The 17507-nt window shown below is 39.2% G+C and overlaps 4 protein-coding genes across 5 annotated transcripts in view; 1 reads left to right on the top strand and 3 right to left on the bottom strand.

The window, feature by feature from the left end:
- LOC124634712 overlaps window positions 1–9309 on the top strand; it is a 35277-nt gene extending 25968 nt beyond the window's left edge. The window contains exons 35-39 of the mRNA XM_047170372.1: window positions 233–368; window positions 594–771; window positions 964–1170; window positions 1623–2523; window positions 8098–9309. Of these exons, the coding sequence (XP_047026328.1) occupies window positions 233–368; window positions 594–771; window positions 964–1170; window positions 1623–1854 (753 nt within the window). The 3' untranslated portion in view covers window positions 1855–2523; window positions 8098–9309. The remainder of the gene's footprint in view (window positions 1–232; window positions 369–593; window positions 772–963; window positions 1171–1622; window positions 2524–8097) is intronic.
- On the bottom strand, window positions 6619–7266 carry LOC124634321. The gene has a single exon (XM_047169856.1). It carries the CDS (start codon window positions 7264–7266, stop codon window positions 6700–6702), a length of 567 nt encoding a protein of 188 aa, XP_047025812.1. The 3' UTR covers window positions 6619–6699.
- On the bottom strand, window positions 9277–12791 carry LOC124634320 (peroxisomal membrane protein 11C-like). Its single transcript, XM_047169855.1, has 4 exons — window positions 12529–12791; window positions 11433–11597; window positions 11031–11215; window positions 9277–10086 (listed from the first exon to the last, which is right to left on the bottom strand). Exons 1-4 carry the CDS (start codon window positions 12583–12585, stop codon window positions 9837–9839), a joined length of 657 nt encoding a protein of 218 aa, XP_047025811.1. The 5' UTR covers window positions 12586–12791; the 3' UTR covers window positions 9277–9836.
- Window positions 12792–13394: 603 nt separating this feature from the next.
- LOC124634578 (peroxisomal membrane protein 11C-like) lies at window positions 13395–16725 on the bottom strand. Of its 2 annotated transcripts, XM_047170199.1 has the most exons (5): window positions 16425–16725; window positions 15811–15975; window positions 15026–15213; window positions 14168–14454; window positions 13395–13938 (listed from the first exon to the last, which is right to left on the bottom strand). In XM_047170199.1, exons 1-4 carry the CDS (start codon window positions 16482–16484, stop codon window positions 14172–14174), a joined length of 696 nt encoding a protein of 231 aa, XP_047026155.1. In that variant the 5' UTR covers window positions 16485–16725; the 3' UTR covers window positions 13395–13938; window positions 14168–14171. The 2 variants fall into 2 exon arrangements, with proteins under 2 accessions (XP_047026155.1, XP_047026154.1); XM_047170198.1 differs by having other exon boundaries at window positions 13395–14454; window positions 16425–16723.
- Window positions 16726–17507: the final 782 nt, after the last annotated feature.

Below are 17507 nucleotides of genomic sequence, written 5' to 3'. Positions count from 1 at the left end.
ACTAGCTAAATAACGTCATTACAAATCCAATATGGCGGCCTCTTCAGGCGGCCTGGCTATTTGCAATCCACCCCCATGATATGACAGAATATGTCGCTCGTAATACCTATGTCCGCGCGCATTACATACGCTCGATTTTCCTACGTGCGATAAAAAACTGTCGGTATGAAAGCACTATTAAACTTGATAACAATAACACCTAATTTAAAACTATATACTAACTATATTGCAGGTTTGGGTAACATGGGTGACAGACGGTCCGACGCGGCTGGTCCGCGCATGCGTGTCAGCGGTAGCGGCGCTTACGGTCTTCGAATATTTTGCTACACTTGCAGAAGCAGCTGTTAAGGCACTGTTGCTGTGTAATGGTAAGATCACATGAGATTGTAACAATGTATTGCTAGTATATAAAGAAAAATACATAATGTTGGACGTTTAATAAAAGGAAAAACTATCCCTCTTTTTAGTATTCACAAGGAACTGATTGTTTTGCCTTATTTTGTGTTATTTGTTTGTCTTTGAAGAAGGAGGCGACCTGCCTGCCTTACGGCATCTCTGCTCATCTTTCTTCACCCCATGTCCCTTACCCACAGAACCATATGGCTGGCGTGAAGTATCGCATCGCTGGGCGTCATGTCCGTGGCGCGAGGCACACACACTAGCGCAGCGCGGCCGCGTACACGCCGCGTATGCGTGTACACTCACACACGCGCACACGGCCGCCGCTGTGAGGGCGACGCTCGCCGCTGTACTTAGTGCTGATATACACTTGTAAGTAGCTCGACACACACACACTAGCGCAGAACGTAGATCATCCTTCTTGTTACAAAGGTTGTATGTCTATTAAATGTAAGGTACTCAAAAAATTTTATGTGCATTAAAAAATAACTTACCTATGCATTTTATCGCCAGTCTCCCATTTACTTGCATAAAAATCAATAAATCCTTCAATATTTCTTACAGCCCGGACAACGAACCAATAATAGCAGTATGGATATGCTACGCGTGTCGCATGGCAGTCACCCACACAGCCCAACCCGAGCAATCGGACGCTATGCGCGAGTGTTCCGCGGCGGCGCGGGCGCTGCTGGCGCGCTGGGCGGAGCAGCCGCGCCGGTCTATACTCAGAGTTGTTACCATGCATGCTGATCATGACAGGCCTACTGCACTGTGAGTATACTCTAAATTTGGGTAACATTTGGTGTTGTTAGAAAGAGTCAGAGCCCTGAAACATGAATGAAGTTCTACAGAAACTTTGTAAATAAAAACTTGATCTTCTCTGAAGACGTTTTCTTTCACCGTTATTTGGCATCCTGAACATATATGTTTAAAGTAATTTAAACTTTGCAATAACACAATATTACTCTCTAATAATACTCTCTACTAAAGAAAAAAATACCTTGTCAATATACAAATATCTATAGAAGTACATAAGAAAAGCAGAAGAGTTTTTTGTATGTTTGCTTGATCGCGGTTATTTCAGGAACTACTGAATTATATAAAAAATATTTTAGTGTTATGTAGCCCATGTATTGAGGTAGGCTATGGACTACCGTTTATCGGGGTGCGCATAGCGGTTTCCATGAGACTATTATAACTATTATGTATTTCCTTCATTCCAGTCACCGCATCCTCTGCCGCTACGCCCTATGCGTCCTCACGCCGGAAGAGAGCACACGACGAGTGTACGAGAGCGCATGTGCGTCAACCCTCGGCGCCAACAATGACGTCACCAGCTGGGCTGAAGCACCACAGTTGAACAAACTCGTCCGTTTAGCTTGCAGACTGTGGCCCAAGTATGAGAAGTACTTCCAGTGTGAATTGGAAATGGCTTCAAATGTTGTAAGTGTTTGATAAATTGTAAATTAAAGGTTCTGAAATTAATCACAGTAATCTGGAGAAACTCATGTGTTCGTGACGTCATGAATCGTTGCCATACTCAGATGCCAGCAGGATAAGCTACCCGAATCTGTCAAATTTTACGAATCAAACATAACATCCTTCCACTACTGTGATAAGCTTGAAAATCTATTGAAGAAATTTGATAGATTGAGCTATCTACTGGTGAAATAGTGACGCCACGAATACGTATGGAACCGCCAATATGTATGGTATTCTATAGAAGTCATTTGATATCTCGATAACCAACCAACTGTGTTCTGGAATATTTTTAAAACATTTTAAATCTTCTCTTTACTTGTAAATAAACTTCTTTGAATGCATGGTAATGTTATATAATACTATAATACACTATTAAGTCTGAAAATTGAACCAAACTGATTTATTAAATTTTCAACTGTATGTTAGATTTTTCTTCAGAATCAAAGACTCATGTTCTTATGTGATTATTTAATTAAATAAGATACTTTTTGAAATAGATTATTATTGTATAAAGTTTTAATCCAAATGGCCGAGGTTAGGCCTTATTTTCTCATCGTTATATTATTATTACTTTTGCCTTATTTTACTATTTCTTTGGAGCATTATGAAAAAGAGATATTATATAAATAAATAAATTAGTATTATTTTGCTGTTATTTACAATACATATTTACAATAAAAATCAAAAACTATCCTAGTAAAACAAACAACTAAAAAGCGTCAAAAAATTCGTGCCCATCGCTGTCAACTGGGAGCGTGCCCAAGATAGATAGATAGATAGATAGATAGATATAACATTTATTCAGACAAACGACAAGACACCATAAAGATACACAATAAGAAATAAAACAAAACAAGAAGTGGGTAGAAAGACAAACATAAAATACAAAAATTAACGGCGTGGTGCAGTGTCTTACGCTTGCACCGAATGGGAGTCCAGCTCAGCATGTGTCAGGTAGAATACCTGACGCTGGTATTCTGCTGGATCCCGAAAATGACGCACGGACGTCGAGTAGATGATTGGTGTGTGCTGTGTGTATTTGAAATAAGTGTTTTATGTTCTGTGTGTGTTGTGTTTGAATATGAACTATGTATGATTAATAATGAAGTGCAAAAATGTGTAATTATGCAATCTGCCAGTACTAGTTTTGTCAGACTACAAGTCAGCCGGAACACGGCAACGAAACAGCATCACGGCAGGTACCTGCTACCGCTAGATTATGGAGGTATTTGAAATCGTCATACCTAGTTTTTTTTGTGATGTAATAAGGAACTTTCGTAAGTGTGTTCTAAAGGTACCAAGTGTTTTGAGATTTCTTATTGGCGGGGGAATATTGTTCCAGCATTTAGTAGCAGCGTACCTAAAACTGCCTCTGAAGGCCGCAGTGCTGTGCGGTTCCGTGGAGAGTTGCTGTGAGCATTGTCGTACCGGGCGATCTCTCTTAGTAGCAATAAAGCTGAGTTTATTATACAAATAGGATGGCTCTTTGTACTTTGTAACCCCAAAGAGTAGGCAAGCCAAGTGCAACTTGCGGCGCGACTTCATCTTAAGGATGGAGTGTTCATTGATAAAGGGAGTGACGTGAGTTCTTGGTGGTATTTTGAAGCAGAATCTGGCGCAGGCATTTTGCACTCTCTGGATCAGGCGTTCCGTTCGTGCCAGCAATCGAGGACCGTAAACAGTGTCTGCATAGTTAAGGTTAGAAAGCACAAGTGACTCAACCAGCTGCACACGCAATTCCTCCGACAAAAAAGGCCTTATTTTATAAAGGATTTTAAGCCGGTAGAAACACGTGCGCACCGACTTTGCCACGTGTGCCTCATACCTCAACTCCGCATCCATGGTCAGACCCAGATTACGTGCTTCATTAACTCGGTCAACCGACTCACCCATGAGTACAACGTCTATTGTAGACGGCAGGGCACTAATCTGACATTTTGTACCAAATATCATGTACTTAGTTTTGGCGGGATTAAGTACCAAGCCGTTGACCTCTGCCCAACTTGCTATCCTATTAAGGTCTTCGTTCAAATCTCTCAGAGCGTTTAAATGTTCGCCAGGAACAAACGAGACGTAAACTTGTACATCATCAGCGTAAATGTGATACCTACACCGCTCCAGCGAGTTTACGATGTCAGCACAGTATAAAATGAAGATCAGGGGGCCCAGTATTGAGCCCTGCGGAACTCCTCTATTGACGGGAGTAAGTGACGAGGTCAGGGTTGACCCATTGCTCAGTCGCACTTCAACACGCTGCTGCCGATTGCTAAGATAGCTCCTAAACAATTTTATTGCATTATCGTCAAATCCGTAATACTTTAGTTTGCTAAGAAGCAACTCAATATTAATGCAGTCAAAGGCACGCGAAAAATCTAGCAAAACCAGAATTGTGCACATGCCCTTGTCCTGTGCAGATAGGATGTTATCCGTCACATCCAGCAGAGCGGTCGAAGTGCCACGTTGCTTACGAAAGCCTGACTGCAACTCCGGAAGCATATTGTTTGCATCCAAATACTGCGACAGCTGCTGAAAGATTGCTTTTTCAGCAATTTTGGATAGGCATGGCAATATGCTTATGGGCCTGAGATCTTTGAGTTCCGTCGGGTTGTTTATTTTTGGGAGGGGTCTAACACAAGCAATTTTCCAGATGTCAGGGAACGTTGCAGAGGCAATCGACTTATTAACAATATCTGTGATAACTTCTATTGTATGCGGAAATGTCAGTTTAAGCATGTCAAGTGTTATTCCGTCACAACCCTCGGCATTCGATTTCAACTGACCAAAATATCGCAAAACCTGTTCGGTACTCACCGGGTGTAGTGAGAAACTCGCATCACTAAAGCGGTGACATTCAAAGAAGGTACTTACAGTTGCATTTAAGTTTGGATTACCAGGAACATTCAAAAAATTTAAATTTATTTGATCAGGGTCTCTAAAGTGAACTGGAAGGTCATTGAGTGGTTTAGGTGGCAATATAGTACTTTTCAAATTTTTCCATAGTGTTTTTGGGTCGTTAATTTTGTTATTTATGTTTTGTTTAAAATATGCAACTTTTTCATAAAATAAGGAACTGGACACGAGTGATTTTAATTGTTTGTAATATACCTTCTTTGATTCCGACTTAGTTGTACGATACTTGGCGAGGGCCTCATTACGCAGATGCATCATGAACTTTATCGTATCTGTTATCCATGGGTATGAGTGGTCTTTGATCAAGCAAGTCTTGACTGGAGCATACTCATCGAAAACAGACACGACATTCCGGTTCAGTGCATCGACCATGTCATTTACATTTGATAAGTCACGAATGATTTCCCAGTTTATACGCGCCAAGCAATCATCAAAACTTTCCATATTAATTTTTGAAATTGGTCTGAAAGCCACCGTGTGAGGTTTATACTTACTACGCTTTATATTAAGTGTGCAATTTACCAATGCGTGACCATGTATTGAACCGAATGGTTCAACACAGACAGATATGTTGTTTATGGTAGTGCAAACAAGGTCGATTAGCGTCTGACTATGATCCGTGAAATGGGTGGGGGAGTCAACTAATTGCTTAAGGTTCAGGCAATTTAAAAATTCACTGACTTTCCGAGTTTGGCAACTGGTGATCAACATATTAACATTAAAATCGCCAAGCAGTATATAGTGGTCACATTTTGCTAGTGAACTGATGGTGTCGGTAATTGAATCTAAGAAGAGGTCCAAATCAGAGCGAGGGGGACGATACGCTGTTCCTATAGCGAGTTTGACTCCATTCAAAGACAGGGTAATCCACATTTGTTCGATAGACTCATATCTGGGGTCAGTTGGTGTAGAACAGGCGCGGACAGTCAGACCGCGCTTAAGGTAAAAACCCACACCACCGCCACGACCCCCGCGCACAGTCGCAGGTCGCGGCGTGTGACGCAGACGGTAGCCCGGCACCGTGGGCGCGCGACCCTCCTCGCCCGCTCGTAACCAGGTCTCATTGACTGCGACTATATCGAATGAATGACTTACCACTGACGCCACAAAGTCATCGTGCTTCGTACCGAGGGAACCCACGTTTAACAAACCAACTTTTAAATATTTATCATGCATTTATAACACAGTGTTTTGTTGTTAAAAACAAAAACTTATGCCGACAAAAGAGACTAATGTTTTTACTGTCAATGGGAACCAACAAAATGATAATAATATAAAATTTAATCCTACGTATAAATAGTGAATTGGTGTTGTAAATAACAATAAAATCAAATAAATAACATTTCATTAGGGATAGAATTAGTGCTAGTAAATAATAAATAAGATATGCGGGTTTAAATATAAATTTGTAAAAAAAGGAAATTGTGAATAACGTAAATATTATGAGTTTGTAAGACATTTTATATATTAGTTTAATATCGTTTATGTAACTTATTGTAGTAAGGTAGTAAATAGTTTTCAGATGTATATTTTTGCTTTGTTTATTGTATAATAGTGTGTAGGAAAGCATAACTGCATTTATATGTGTGTGTGATACGTGCAAGCAATGCGCCAATAATATTACTTGGTCAAAAATGTAGACCAATGTAGCTGTGAGCAGAAAAATTAAAAGTGGGTTGATAACAATTAATCCAAGAGGACTCCCATTCGATAGTGCAAGATATGCGCACCATTCGGTTTCAACACTTATTAAGAAGAAAAACAAGTTTAAAAGTGAATATAGAAGACATATAAAATTGAGTAATGAAAATGAACACGAAAACAAATATAATAACAATAAAAAGACAGTACAATGAAAAATCTTAGGCACAACTACAATTAAACACAACTTAAGCCTCAAACCGATCTTTAGCCAAAAATTTTGGTAACATCATCTTCAAGTCTAATACGTTCTACCTTCAAACGATCGTCCTTGCGACACAATATTTTTCCCTCCCTTGTCCACACATACTTCCAGCCATGCAGACTCGCTGCCTGGCGGGCGCGATAAAATAACTGGCGATTAGTGCGCGTGAGGCGCTCGTTGACGTAGACACGGTGCGGCGGCCCAGGCATATCGAGTGCATCCGTACTCAAGCCACGACGCACTCGGGCCGCGCGCAGTAGCGCGTCGCGGGTCGCGCGCCTCGCCAGGCGCACCGATATACTCCGCGGCCGTTGCGCAGCGGGGTCAGCAGCAATACTGCCATCCAAGGCAACCACACGGTTGCGGTGCGTAGCTCCGACTCGTTCGGCATGGACGACGTCCCTCTCGTCTAGTGTAATGCCGAGCTTTACTGCGAGAACGTTCACGAGGTGGAGGGTGCTGTCGTCTTTACTCTCCGGGATTCCTGTGATCTCAATGTCGTTGAGCAACAGTTCTTGATCACGCTCGTTAAGCTGGCACTTCAATTCAAGGCAAGAGGCTGGCAGCATTACCTCGTTGGATCGCCATGCTGATTCTTTGTCCGAGGTAATAGCCAGCCTTCTGGTCACGAGAAGCGTCAACCAGTCGCCTAGAAAGATCTTTAAATAGAATGTGGGCATTCGGACCCCACGACCCGAGGGTTTCAACCCCAAACGGTTCGAAAATATAGTTTCCGACAAGGCCACTATATTTCCGCCGCTTGAGGTTCTCCGCAGCCGCAGCGGCAGCAGCAGCACAGCACGCAGAATTTGGAAGGTGTGATGGCGCAAGAGTATCGACACAGGTTGCGTCCCATACTAAAGGCCTACCCATCTTCCAAGGGAATAACGACATGCCGTCTGGTCTCTTACCGTCGTCGCGTGCCAGGCCGTTTGGTTCTAATACAGCTGGTACCCCGACGGCAACAAGAGCTCGACGTATAATGTCATTTATGTTTGCATGCCGCGCAATACGGCCCGCACTGCGGCTGCACGACAGGCCGTGGTGTCCGAGGCTGGTGACAGCCTCACCACAGTGGCAGCGATGAGGGGAGCAGCACGGTGCTCCTATACGTAAACAAGTAGCGAGGCGGAAAGTTGTATCGTCAAACATGGTGCCAATGTTTGACGACGGTAGTGCCTGAAGCCAAAGCCCCGACTCCCATCTACCCACAGCCAGTAGGCGCGCTCGCTCAGCAGGAGTAATTGCCGTTTCTATCAAACTTTTCCGGGTTACTCTGCAGAGCGGCTCATCCCACTGTCTTTGGGAAGACGGGTTGCTGGGTAAATTTTCGTTCGGGCAAGTAATTTTCCATGCATCCATAGCCTCGGCTAAATATTATATATATATATATATATATATATTTTGCTGTTATATGCTTGCCAAATTATTTAGGATAAAATATTTTTGTAAGATTGATATTATAATTCCTGCTAGTGAAGTTATCTAAAATATTTGTCTGAAAATACATGTATGTTTTATTAGTTTTTTTATTGGCATAGTTGTATGTAGATTGCGTTAACTGTAGATTTAATTTTAGTATCTAAGCATTCCTAGTGTAGTACAGTAATTGATATTATTTGGTAGAGAAGAACATGAATCCTATAATATTTTAAAGAAATTTTAAAAAAGTTTTATTCGCTATGAATAAAACTTTTTTGCTATATTAAAATTTCTTAATCTTATCAGATTTTAAACACTTGTTAATATTTACTCTCTTATGTGGTGTTTTGTTTTGTGTTATATGTTTTAGCTAGTCAACAAATAGGAAAAAAATATAACGAACCACCTAGAATACGTATTACATTATAGGCTACCTGAAATTTACAATCTTTATACGAATTTGTGAAGGAATTGTGGAATGGGACTGAATAAAGAATATTGTAGGCTAGTAAATTAGTTTTAGCAGCAAGCCAGTAATTAAACCCTTATATCGGCCATACACAAGTAAAATGAATTATTGATAAAATGAATATTTAGTTAAATAGATAAGTCAAAGTCAGATGTTTTTACAAGCTTTTATTTATTTCAAATAGGCCTTTGCAGGCTCTTATAAAACATAACACTAGTTGCACGGTCCCAGAAATCCCAAAAATTGTTTTCATGGAGAAAAGCCGGCAAGAAACTTCATAGACACTCTTTTAAAGGAATCTATATTGTGGCTTGCTGTAGAAACATCGATTTATTGAGGTGCTGATAAAAAAATATTAACATATCAGGTTAGGAACTTTCTGACAACTTTAGTAAAAAATTGTGTGAACAAATTCTAAATCGTTTTTTTGTAAGAGGTCAATAATAAAGTGGAATGTGTCTTATGTATCATTTTACACTGGCTCCTTATTAATAAAAATGGAGTAAAGTTGGTCCAAGTTTAAACTTTTGAAAATGTATTCTTCTGTTATTCCTGGTGTATTCTTAAACCGTGTTCATTATTAAGGGCCTATTCTCAAAAATGAAATCTTACGGTAAAATTCTCGTCTAGGTATAATAATTGTGGTGATAGCTTATGATGAATTTGTTGCTCAAAGAAAAATACGTTATTTTGGCTTTAAATAAATATAATTTTCAATATATATTGGTTTTACATTTAATTGCGTTTATCCCTAAAACTTATTCTAATACTTAATTCTATTATCATACAGTGGAAATATACTAATCTATTTAACTAATAAATTCGACAGAGTAGCTTAACGCGTGTTTTATCTTTTGTCTACAAGATTATTGCGCCCGAGTCGACAGTTTTATCAGATGTTTTAAGCCGATTTATGACATCGGTTTGAAGTAGTCTTGTCTCAGAGCGGAAGATGGATAAAGAAAGTAGAAAACATTTAGCTAGTACAACTACATAACAATATTAATTTATTTAATAAATACTTGAGCACTTTTATACATCACCTAAAAAACTACTAGATTAATTATGGACTCGCAATCTTGTGATTACATTACCACTTCCATTGCGTATTCCATAATCTCCCTGGCTCCCTGGCTGGCTCATCTTAAATCACTTAAATGCAACTCGATACAGTTTAGCAAGTCCTTATACAGTTATACTCCTAACTCTTCTCACCAATCTCTTAGAATCACCACCATACCATCATGTTTAAAACCTCTTCCCATGATAATGTATGACAAGCCCCAACACCGCCGACATAGTAGCCACAGTTGTCATATTCTCCGCGCTCAACCGACTGCCCCACAACCACCCAGGAGGTAACCAGCTCACCGCATGTATGGTATCCAGTAGCAACTTGGTAGTGGTGAGAGAAGCTTGGGTGAACCTCGCTGGGGCGCATTTTGTGCGCTGCGGGGAGTTCAGAGCTTCGGATGTCGCGTTTAGGGCACGGATTGATCTGTTGAAGAAAGATGATTATGATGATATTTTTGTTAGTGTTTGTAAAGTGTCGCGTGTTTGACAAGGGCGACCCGTGTCGTAAGCGAGTTGGGCTCTTGTCTCTATAAATTAGCAAGCACATTGACAAAAAAGTTAAATAAAAGAATAGTAATAAACGTACTTATCATGAAAATTCGATAATATTATCAATAGCAATATTATTCCTCTTAGTTGTCTGCTCGTTAGTTGGTAGTCAAATACAGTTAAACCACCAATATTTTTTTGAGTTTCCCCAAAATTCGCTAATCTGAGGTAAACTAGCATTCACATTTAAAGCGGGGGCACACGATGCATTGCGGCGCCGGAGCGGTGTCACCGCGTCGTCTTACATAGAAATATCTACGGCATGTCACACGATGCGCTCTGGCGCCACACCGGACTTGCAACCACCAAGACGAGGCGGGGAGGGGTGAATGCGTTGCGACGTCGGAGCGACACCGCTCAGTTGTTGTGCGTCACGAGGAAGGACAACAGACTGTCCAACGCTACGGCGCCGCTGCGACATAACAACGTTACGGCGCCACACCGCTCGTGTGCCCACTGACACGGTGGAATCTTTGCGGTGCGGCGCCGCTACGCATCGTGTGCCCCCGCTCTTAGTGTAAGAATGCACATAGACTTACTGCCCTACATGTGTTAAATGACTATACAAAGAATCAGAAGTATAAAAATACAACAAATACAGGATAGACTCTTTATTCATAACTTTATATACTTTAACCCTCATCCCTAAAATCAGACCCGCAGCACACGGCATAACTGCCAATATTACCCATACCCGTTTTAAATTTCCTCACAAACTACGAGTCGATCGCTCACCAATTTTCAAAATTAGCTGAATAAAACAAACTTTCTTTTTTCAAATGCCATTCCATTATTCTATTTGAAAGTTCTCTAACGAACCTGATGAAGCCGACGAAAGCAGACAGCGACCAGAAGAGTTTGTGCGCCGTTCTTATTTTGAATTCTGTGTCTTTGGATACGTGTAGCATGCCAGTGTCGATGAGAAACGACAGCTTCTCGGCTTGAAGGTACGATAGGGCGAATGCACTGCTTGCCACGCCGAGAGAACCCCAGAATGGGCCATCCTGAAAAATATAATATTTGTGTTATAATTAAGGCTCTCTTAAAATATAATTATGTCATATGTCATGCGGTATGTCTCACGGGAAGACTTGCTTCTGGTTTTAGTGTTTTTTAATAATATTTTAGTTTTAAGATTTAAATTTTAACATTAGGTACCTATTTTATAATCTGGCACTCAACAACTAATTTCCAATTAAGATAAATACTCAAGTTACTAACCTGCTTCCCCAGTCCATAAGCGAGTGCAGTCTTCAACGCCAGTGCATCATCGAAGAGTCGCAGGGATGCTCTCGCGGCCGCCAGGCGAGCACTCGCTGTCAGCACGTCCTGTCGCTTGGCTGACAAGCCCCATAGCTTGAGAGCATAGCATGCTAGGTTTACCACCTGAAACGTATGTATGGACAATGTATTTTTAGGAGATTCATTGTAAAAGATGAGAAAAAGTTGCTTATAGTTTTTTTCCAGAACAGTCTTTTTTTGTAATGACCTGTTAGATAGGTACTTAGGTACATTAAAATATATAACCCGTTCACGAAATAAATACCTACGTTGTTATAACTTCTGTTTCAAGTGGCTTGATAAGCCACCTACAAGATTAGTACAAGAATCATACTTCGTTCCTTCTAAGAGAATAAACCAAGTTCTAGATCTCGTAGTCAACAACTGACCAGAAGTATTAGTACCTATAACATTAGCATATCTTTTTAATTCACTATCGCGTACTTACCTTTTATTCTGACCGTACTATTGAGCTAAGGCCTTTTTCTCACTACACCACTACATTGACGATTACCAAAAAAAACCCTTAAGTGTAAGTTCAACCATTTATGGTGCACCAACAGCAATGCATAAACAAAATATCACCATAACCAGCAGTCAAATCGCCGATTTGAATAAAGATCGGCAATTTCATGGCTTTACGCTTCGGTTATTGTTGTAGTTAGGTATATGGTGCAACTGAGCCTTAGTTTTTTTTTCAGACGCATTTATTTTATTACTGAAATATTTTCATTTAAGTTAAAAACTATTCTAGTACAACCTATAGCTAAAAAGCATCAAAAGATGCTTCCCCATCGCTGTCGACTGGGAGCGTGTCCAAGAGGCTGGCAGGCAGCATTACCTCGTTGGATCGCCATGCAAATTCTTTATCCGAGGTAATAGCCAGACTTTTAGTCACGAGAAGCATCAACCAGCCGCCTGAATAGATCTTTGAAATAGGATGTTTGCATTCGGACCCCACGACCAAACAACCCCAAACGGTTCGAAAATATAGTTGCCGCCAAGCCACAATATTTTTATTAAATGAAAGTCCTACCTTATCTCGATTAGCATGTGCCTGGAGCAGATCGCAGAGCTCGTTCACAGCGGCCATGTTCCACCGTGTTTACATCCACAATGGCATTAACTGACCGTCACACATACCCACTAATCCATGATTAGATACGGCCTACGGACGTAACGCCAATCTTTTTGGCAGTCTTATATTCTACTGTTATGTAAGCCATCAATGAGATCTTATCGCGGTATCAGAATCGTTGACATCTGTTATCTCTGTCAATTAGATAATATGTCTTGAACTCTTGTTTGTATTGGATTTAGCAGGTATCTTACAGCTGTGAATTGTATTTCGTATTACTTACATAGAAATGTTACATAGCTACTTGTAGGAATTAATATGAAATAAGCTGTGGTAACTAAAGCTTATTCTTTACATATATTGTTAATTTTATTCTTTACATATATTGTTAATTTTATTGTAGGTACCCATAGGCTACCATATAAATTATAGTTCGGCCATTCAGAGAATGCGTTCCTGACACGTCGCGATTGAACTGACGACGTAATAACATTCATTGATTATTGATATAATAATGTTGTTTTAATGCTCCTCAATTGTTAAAACGGTAAACAACCAGCAAAAATATTTTTATCGTAACTGCAACGCCATTGCAAAGTTACGTCGTCAGTTCAATCGCGACGTGTCAGGAACGCATTCTCTGAATGGCCGAACATTAACTACAAACCGATGATTATAAATTCCTTCTAAAATCCAGATTTAATCGGAATTGAAATTCACTGTCAAACTGCTTATCATTTGTTGATGTAGATTTGAAAATTACTTAGTCATAACTGATTAGAAAACGTGTTAAATAGTTATGATTAGATAAATAAAATAACAGATTCCATTTAAAATTTTGTATTAACTTTTCATAAAATAAACTAATAATTAAACTGTAGAATATATTGTACAATAACTAGTAATTTGTGTTTTCTCAACTCAGTGTTATATAAGAATACTTAACATACATAACTAGTTGGTATCAAATAATACAGAAACAGGTACATAGAAAAATAATTCAAATCTAACGACTACACTTCTGTGTTGTGCAATACCCTGTAAAATATTGGAAAAATCATAAACAGTAATTTATGGTCTAGTAACTATCCTTCTTTTGTAAAATGTGCTCGTTGCATTATTTACTGCGGATTGCTATTACCATATAGAATGACTTAACGTAACTAATTTATTACAGAGATAAAATAATTGTCCTTCAAAAGAATCCGAAACAAATTGATATTTCTTAGTCGTTTTTCTAATTAATACGGCATTTAGACGATAAAAACTTAATAAGGTACATCAATTGAAGTAAATGTATATCTACTTACAGTTATATTATGTACATATTTAATTTGTTGCATAATTATATAAGACAACATTTTAAAATAAACAATTTTTACTCAAAAAGGTATTTTTATATAACCATGTCACCCCCTATAAAATGCTATTCAAATCACAAATAGGTTGAACCTGCCAACCTCAATACAATATAAAACTTCAATTTTATTAAAACCTTCCAAATACTAGTAATTCTTCTGTTCTTGAGCAGACGATATATCGTCCTATGTGAACCACGCTCGATAAAACCTTAGACATCACTGATTTCTACCAAAAACAATTTATTTTAACAGTCGTCTCTTCGCGAAATACATGGCAATACCTATAACTGATGACGTGGTTGCTATAGTGGCTACTTTAGTTGAACCGATCTTCTCGCCCCACAAACATCCGGCGGGAAGGCAGCTGATAGCATGAGTAATGTCTAGACATAGCTTCCCTGCGACTATGGACTCTAGCATCAGTCTGACGTCTAAATGACGTCGGGCGTCAGCTCCGCCGTCTTCTGAAGCCTTTTGTAAGCATTCTCTACTCCACCATAGCTTTCGTATTGAGCTTGAAGTTCTGGAACGAAAGGTTTGCGGTTTTAATATGGTATAGCATAGCCAGCTAGGATTGGCTATTGTAGGCTCTAGGCTAAAGCCCGAATTTACAGCTAGCTGGAACCGGCCACATGCAAACTTATTAGGGTGTCACATCAGGCGAATACGCCGCGAATACGAAGCTCGCGAGCCGCCCGCGAACTTTTAAAATGCCACATTAGCGCAAGTGGAAATTATGGGTACTTTATCAAAATTTTCACCTTATTGCAATTCAACTTTTCAATGCGTGTTAAATAGCAGTAAAGTAAACTTTCTAGCTTTATCAATGAGAGAAGGTTGCAAGCCAGGAAGTATAGAAACTTGATGACAATGAGAATGTTAGACAAGGAAGTAGGTCTCAATTCAGAACATATTCATTAATATTTACGATTGCAATTTTATAGGAAAATGAAACTATAATATTGCTAAGTTCGGAGAGAAGATGCAGTTGTATCAATTCGGGTTCTGTTTGATAGGAATTCTATAGGAAGGAAGAATAAAAAAAATTGGAACCTATTAAGCTTACTTTAAAGAAGTTGTAAACAAATACTCACTGTATAAGCGATATAATAAGACTAGCCGCCCACAACGTCGTGCTGACTGTGTCCAGTGTGGTAGCATTCTTGTCACTAAGCTTCAGAACGCCAACCTCGTATAACCAGCAGGCTTTCTCTACTGGTAGGAATGCTTGGTCCACCATGTTGGCTATCACACCTAGCGCTGCTGCTGATGTGGTTGCTTCCTGAATTACAAAGAAAAAGATTAATGTTAAGTAAAGTTTACTATATTGTCAGTGTGTGCATCAGAATGGCTGTCACATCAGTGAAAGAGATCCTGATATCAGAAGTACTCTCCATATGTATGTATGACCTTGGAAGGGTGATAGGGGTTAGGTTAGGAGTTACAGCCATGCTGATGCCTACATATAGGGGTTGCTGATATTGTGGCTACATCTAGGTGAAGTTTGATTTATATAGGCAAATAAGATTAGAAAGTTAAATGAAAAAAAAAAAGTATAATCTTATTTAGCTTTCTGGCTATGCAATAATCATTAAATTAGTTCAGAACTTCATGGAATCACTAATGAAGATTATAAGTACAATTATAATTAAATGAGAGATTACCACTAAAAATATTTTTCATTTACATTGATTAACCTATTACCGAGTCTACATATATTTAATGTGTCTCTTTAAAGTATAGTGTTACTTTTTAGCAATATTTATCACAGTGCTACTGTTATAGATACTGATTAAAGTTAATTCAGGAATAACCATGCATTTTAAGCTTGGACTGTTTTTATTGATAAGAGGTTTATAATATAGGTTTGTTTACTTACATGTCTTCCCAATCCGTAGTTGTAAGTGTGTCTAATCATGGGAATGTCATCGAACAGCCGCAGCATCATCCGGGCGCTGGAGAGGCGCGAGCCGGCCGCTTGCCACGGCTTCTCATCTTGGACACATCCATACAGTTTGCATGCATAACAAGCTAGACGGACCACCTGTGCAAATATCATAGACAATATTAAATCATTGATGAAGGTTTTGTGTTGTTTTTTTATTTTTTTCAAGTTGCATGCTTGCTTCGAACTGAATTATAATAGTTATATCATGGCAAGAGTCATGAATGAAAATACTATGTAAATTTGTTCTTTTGTAAATCTAGTTTGTATAATATCGTGCAAACACCTTAAATTATTATGATTAAGTTCACTAATTAAAGGTCCAGATAATAAGTATGAAATAATTAGTATTACAAGGAAATAATCAAAAAGTTTAATGGTATTTTAAACAACCAATTAAACTGATAATAAGTGTAAAGGTTAAAACATTCATCATAATTAGTTCTCTATAACAAAGTTATAAAAGCGACACAACCAGGCAGGTTATTGACTGGTATGACCGGTGTGAGTGCTAAATGCCAAGGCCGCCGTGCTTCCGCATACCGTACCTTGTCTCTCCCATTGTAGCTGTCCAAGAGTTCACAAATATCGTCTACTATCGAAGACATTTCACTGAAACTTCACTGTTTTTACTATTCACGGAATATTTTCGATTGTTATCTTATCTAGACAGACTGACAAGACTGCGGCCGTGGCGAACGCGTGCGGGTCTGCAGATTTACGCTTGATAACTATTACATTTCTCCAAAGTCCATTCTATTAGATTATTATAATGTTTCGCAACCTTGAGTTCGTTTTCGAAAGCTGCTGTCAATTACAGCTGTGATGACGGCGGTGACAAAACCACGCGACTGTGACAGATGTCATTTTCTTTTTAGTGTTGTACTTACTTGGAGTGAAAACAGATATCGATGAACAATCTAAGGCTTCTAAATAACGGTCACTTTCAATAAACACACGGGCATTACTTGAATAAAATTAATAAAAAATGTATACAACTTCAGAAAATCTAGTCAATACTTAAAATTAGTCAATATTTATCAGAGAAAACATGCGATCCATAATTACCGATAAATGAATTTATGAAAGTACTTCACTGTTATATGTGTTTACAAAGCTAGTTAAGTTTGTAATAAAACAAACCAACCTGAACACCCGAATTCGTAACAGAATAAAGTTGATGTGTTATTTAATTTATGAATTTATCATAGCGGGGAGTAATGTGATGAATTTTATATATCTGTTTAGAGATCTATGTTTTTTTTAAATAATCTGTTCTAAAAGTTTCAATTCTTATATTCAATTATCTATAATTTAATTTTACGGCTAATTAGTTACTAATAAATATATATACAACATACAACTAACTTATTACCTAAGGGTGCGTCCACATCTGGCGAATGCGCCGCGAATGCGCAGCACGCGAGCCGATCGCGAGCTGTCCGCGAGCTGCGCGCGTGCAGTCACTGCAATAGTTCGGTGCGCCTCTTTAGCGCAACTCACGCAAGGCTTGTATAGAGCGCGCGAGCGGCGCGCGATCTGCGCGCAATCAGTTCTCGCCCTTACAGTTCCGTATATTGGCTCAGTACTATCGAAGATGGCAGACGTCGCGCGCCGCCTGCGCGCCGCTC

The sequence above is a fragment of the Helicoverpa zea genome, chromosome 11 (genome assembly GCF_022581195.2).
Source record: "Helicoverpa zea isolate HzStark_Cry1AcR chromosome 11, ilHelZeax1.1, whole genome shotgun sequence".
NCBI classification, from domain to species: Eukaryota; Metazoa; Arthropoda; class Insecta; order Lepidoptera; family Noctuidae; genus Helicoverpa; species Helicoverpa zea.
The sequence above is the reverse complement of the archived record's forward strand: the minus strand, read 5'-3'. Positions and strand labels throughout refer to the sequence as shown.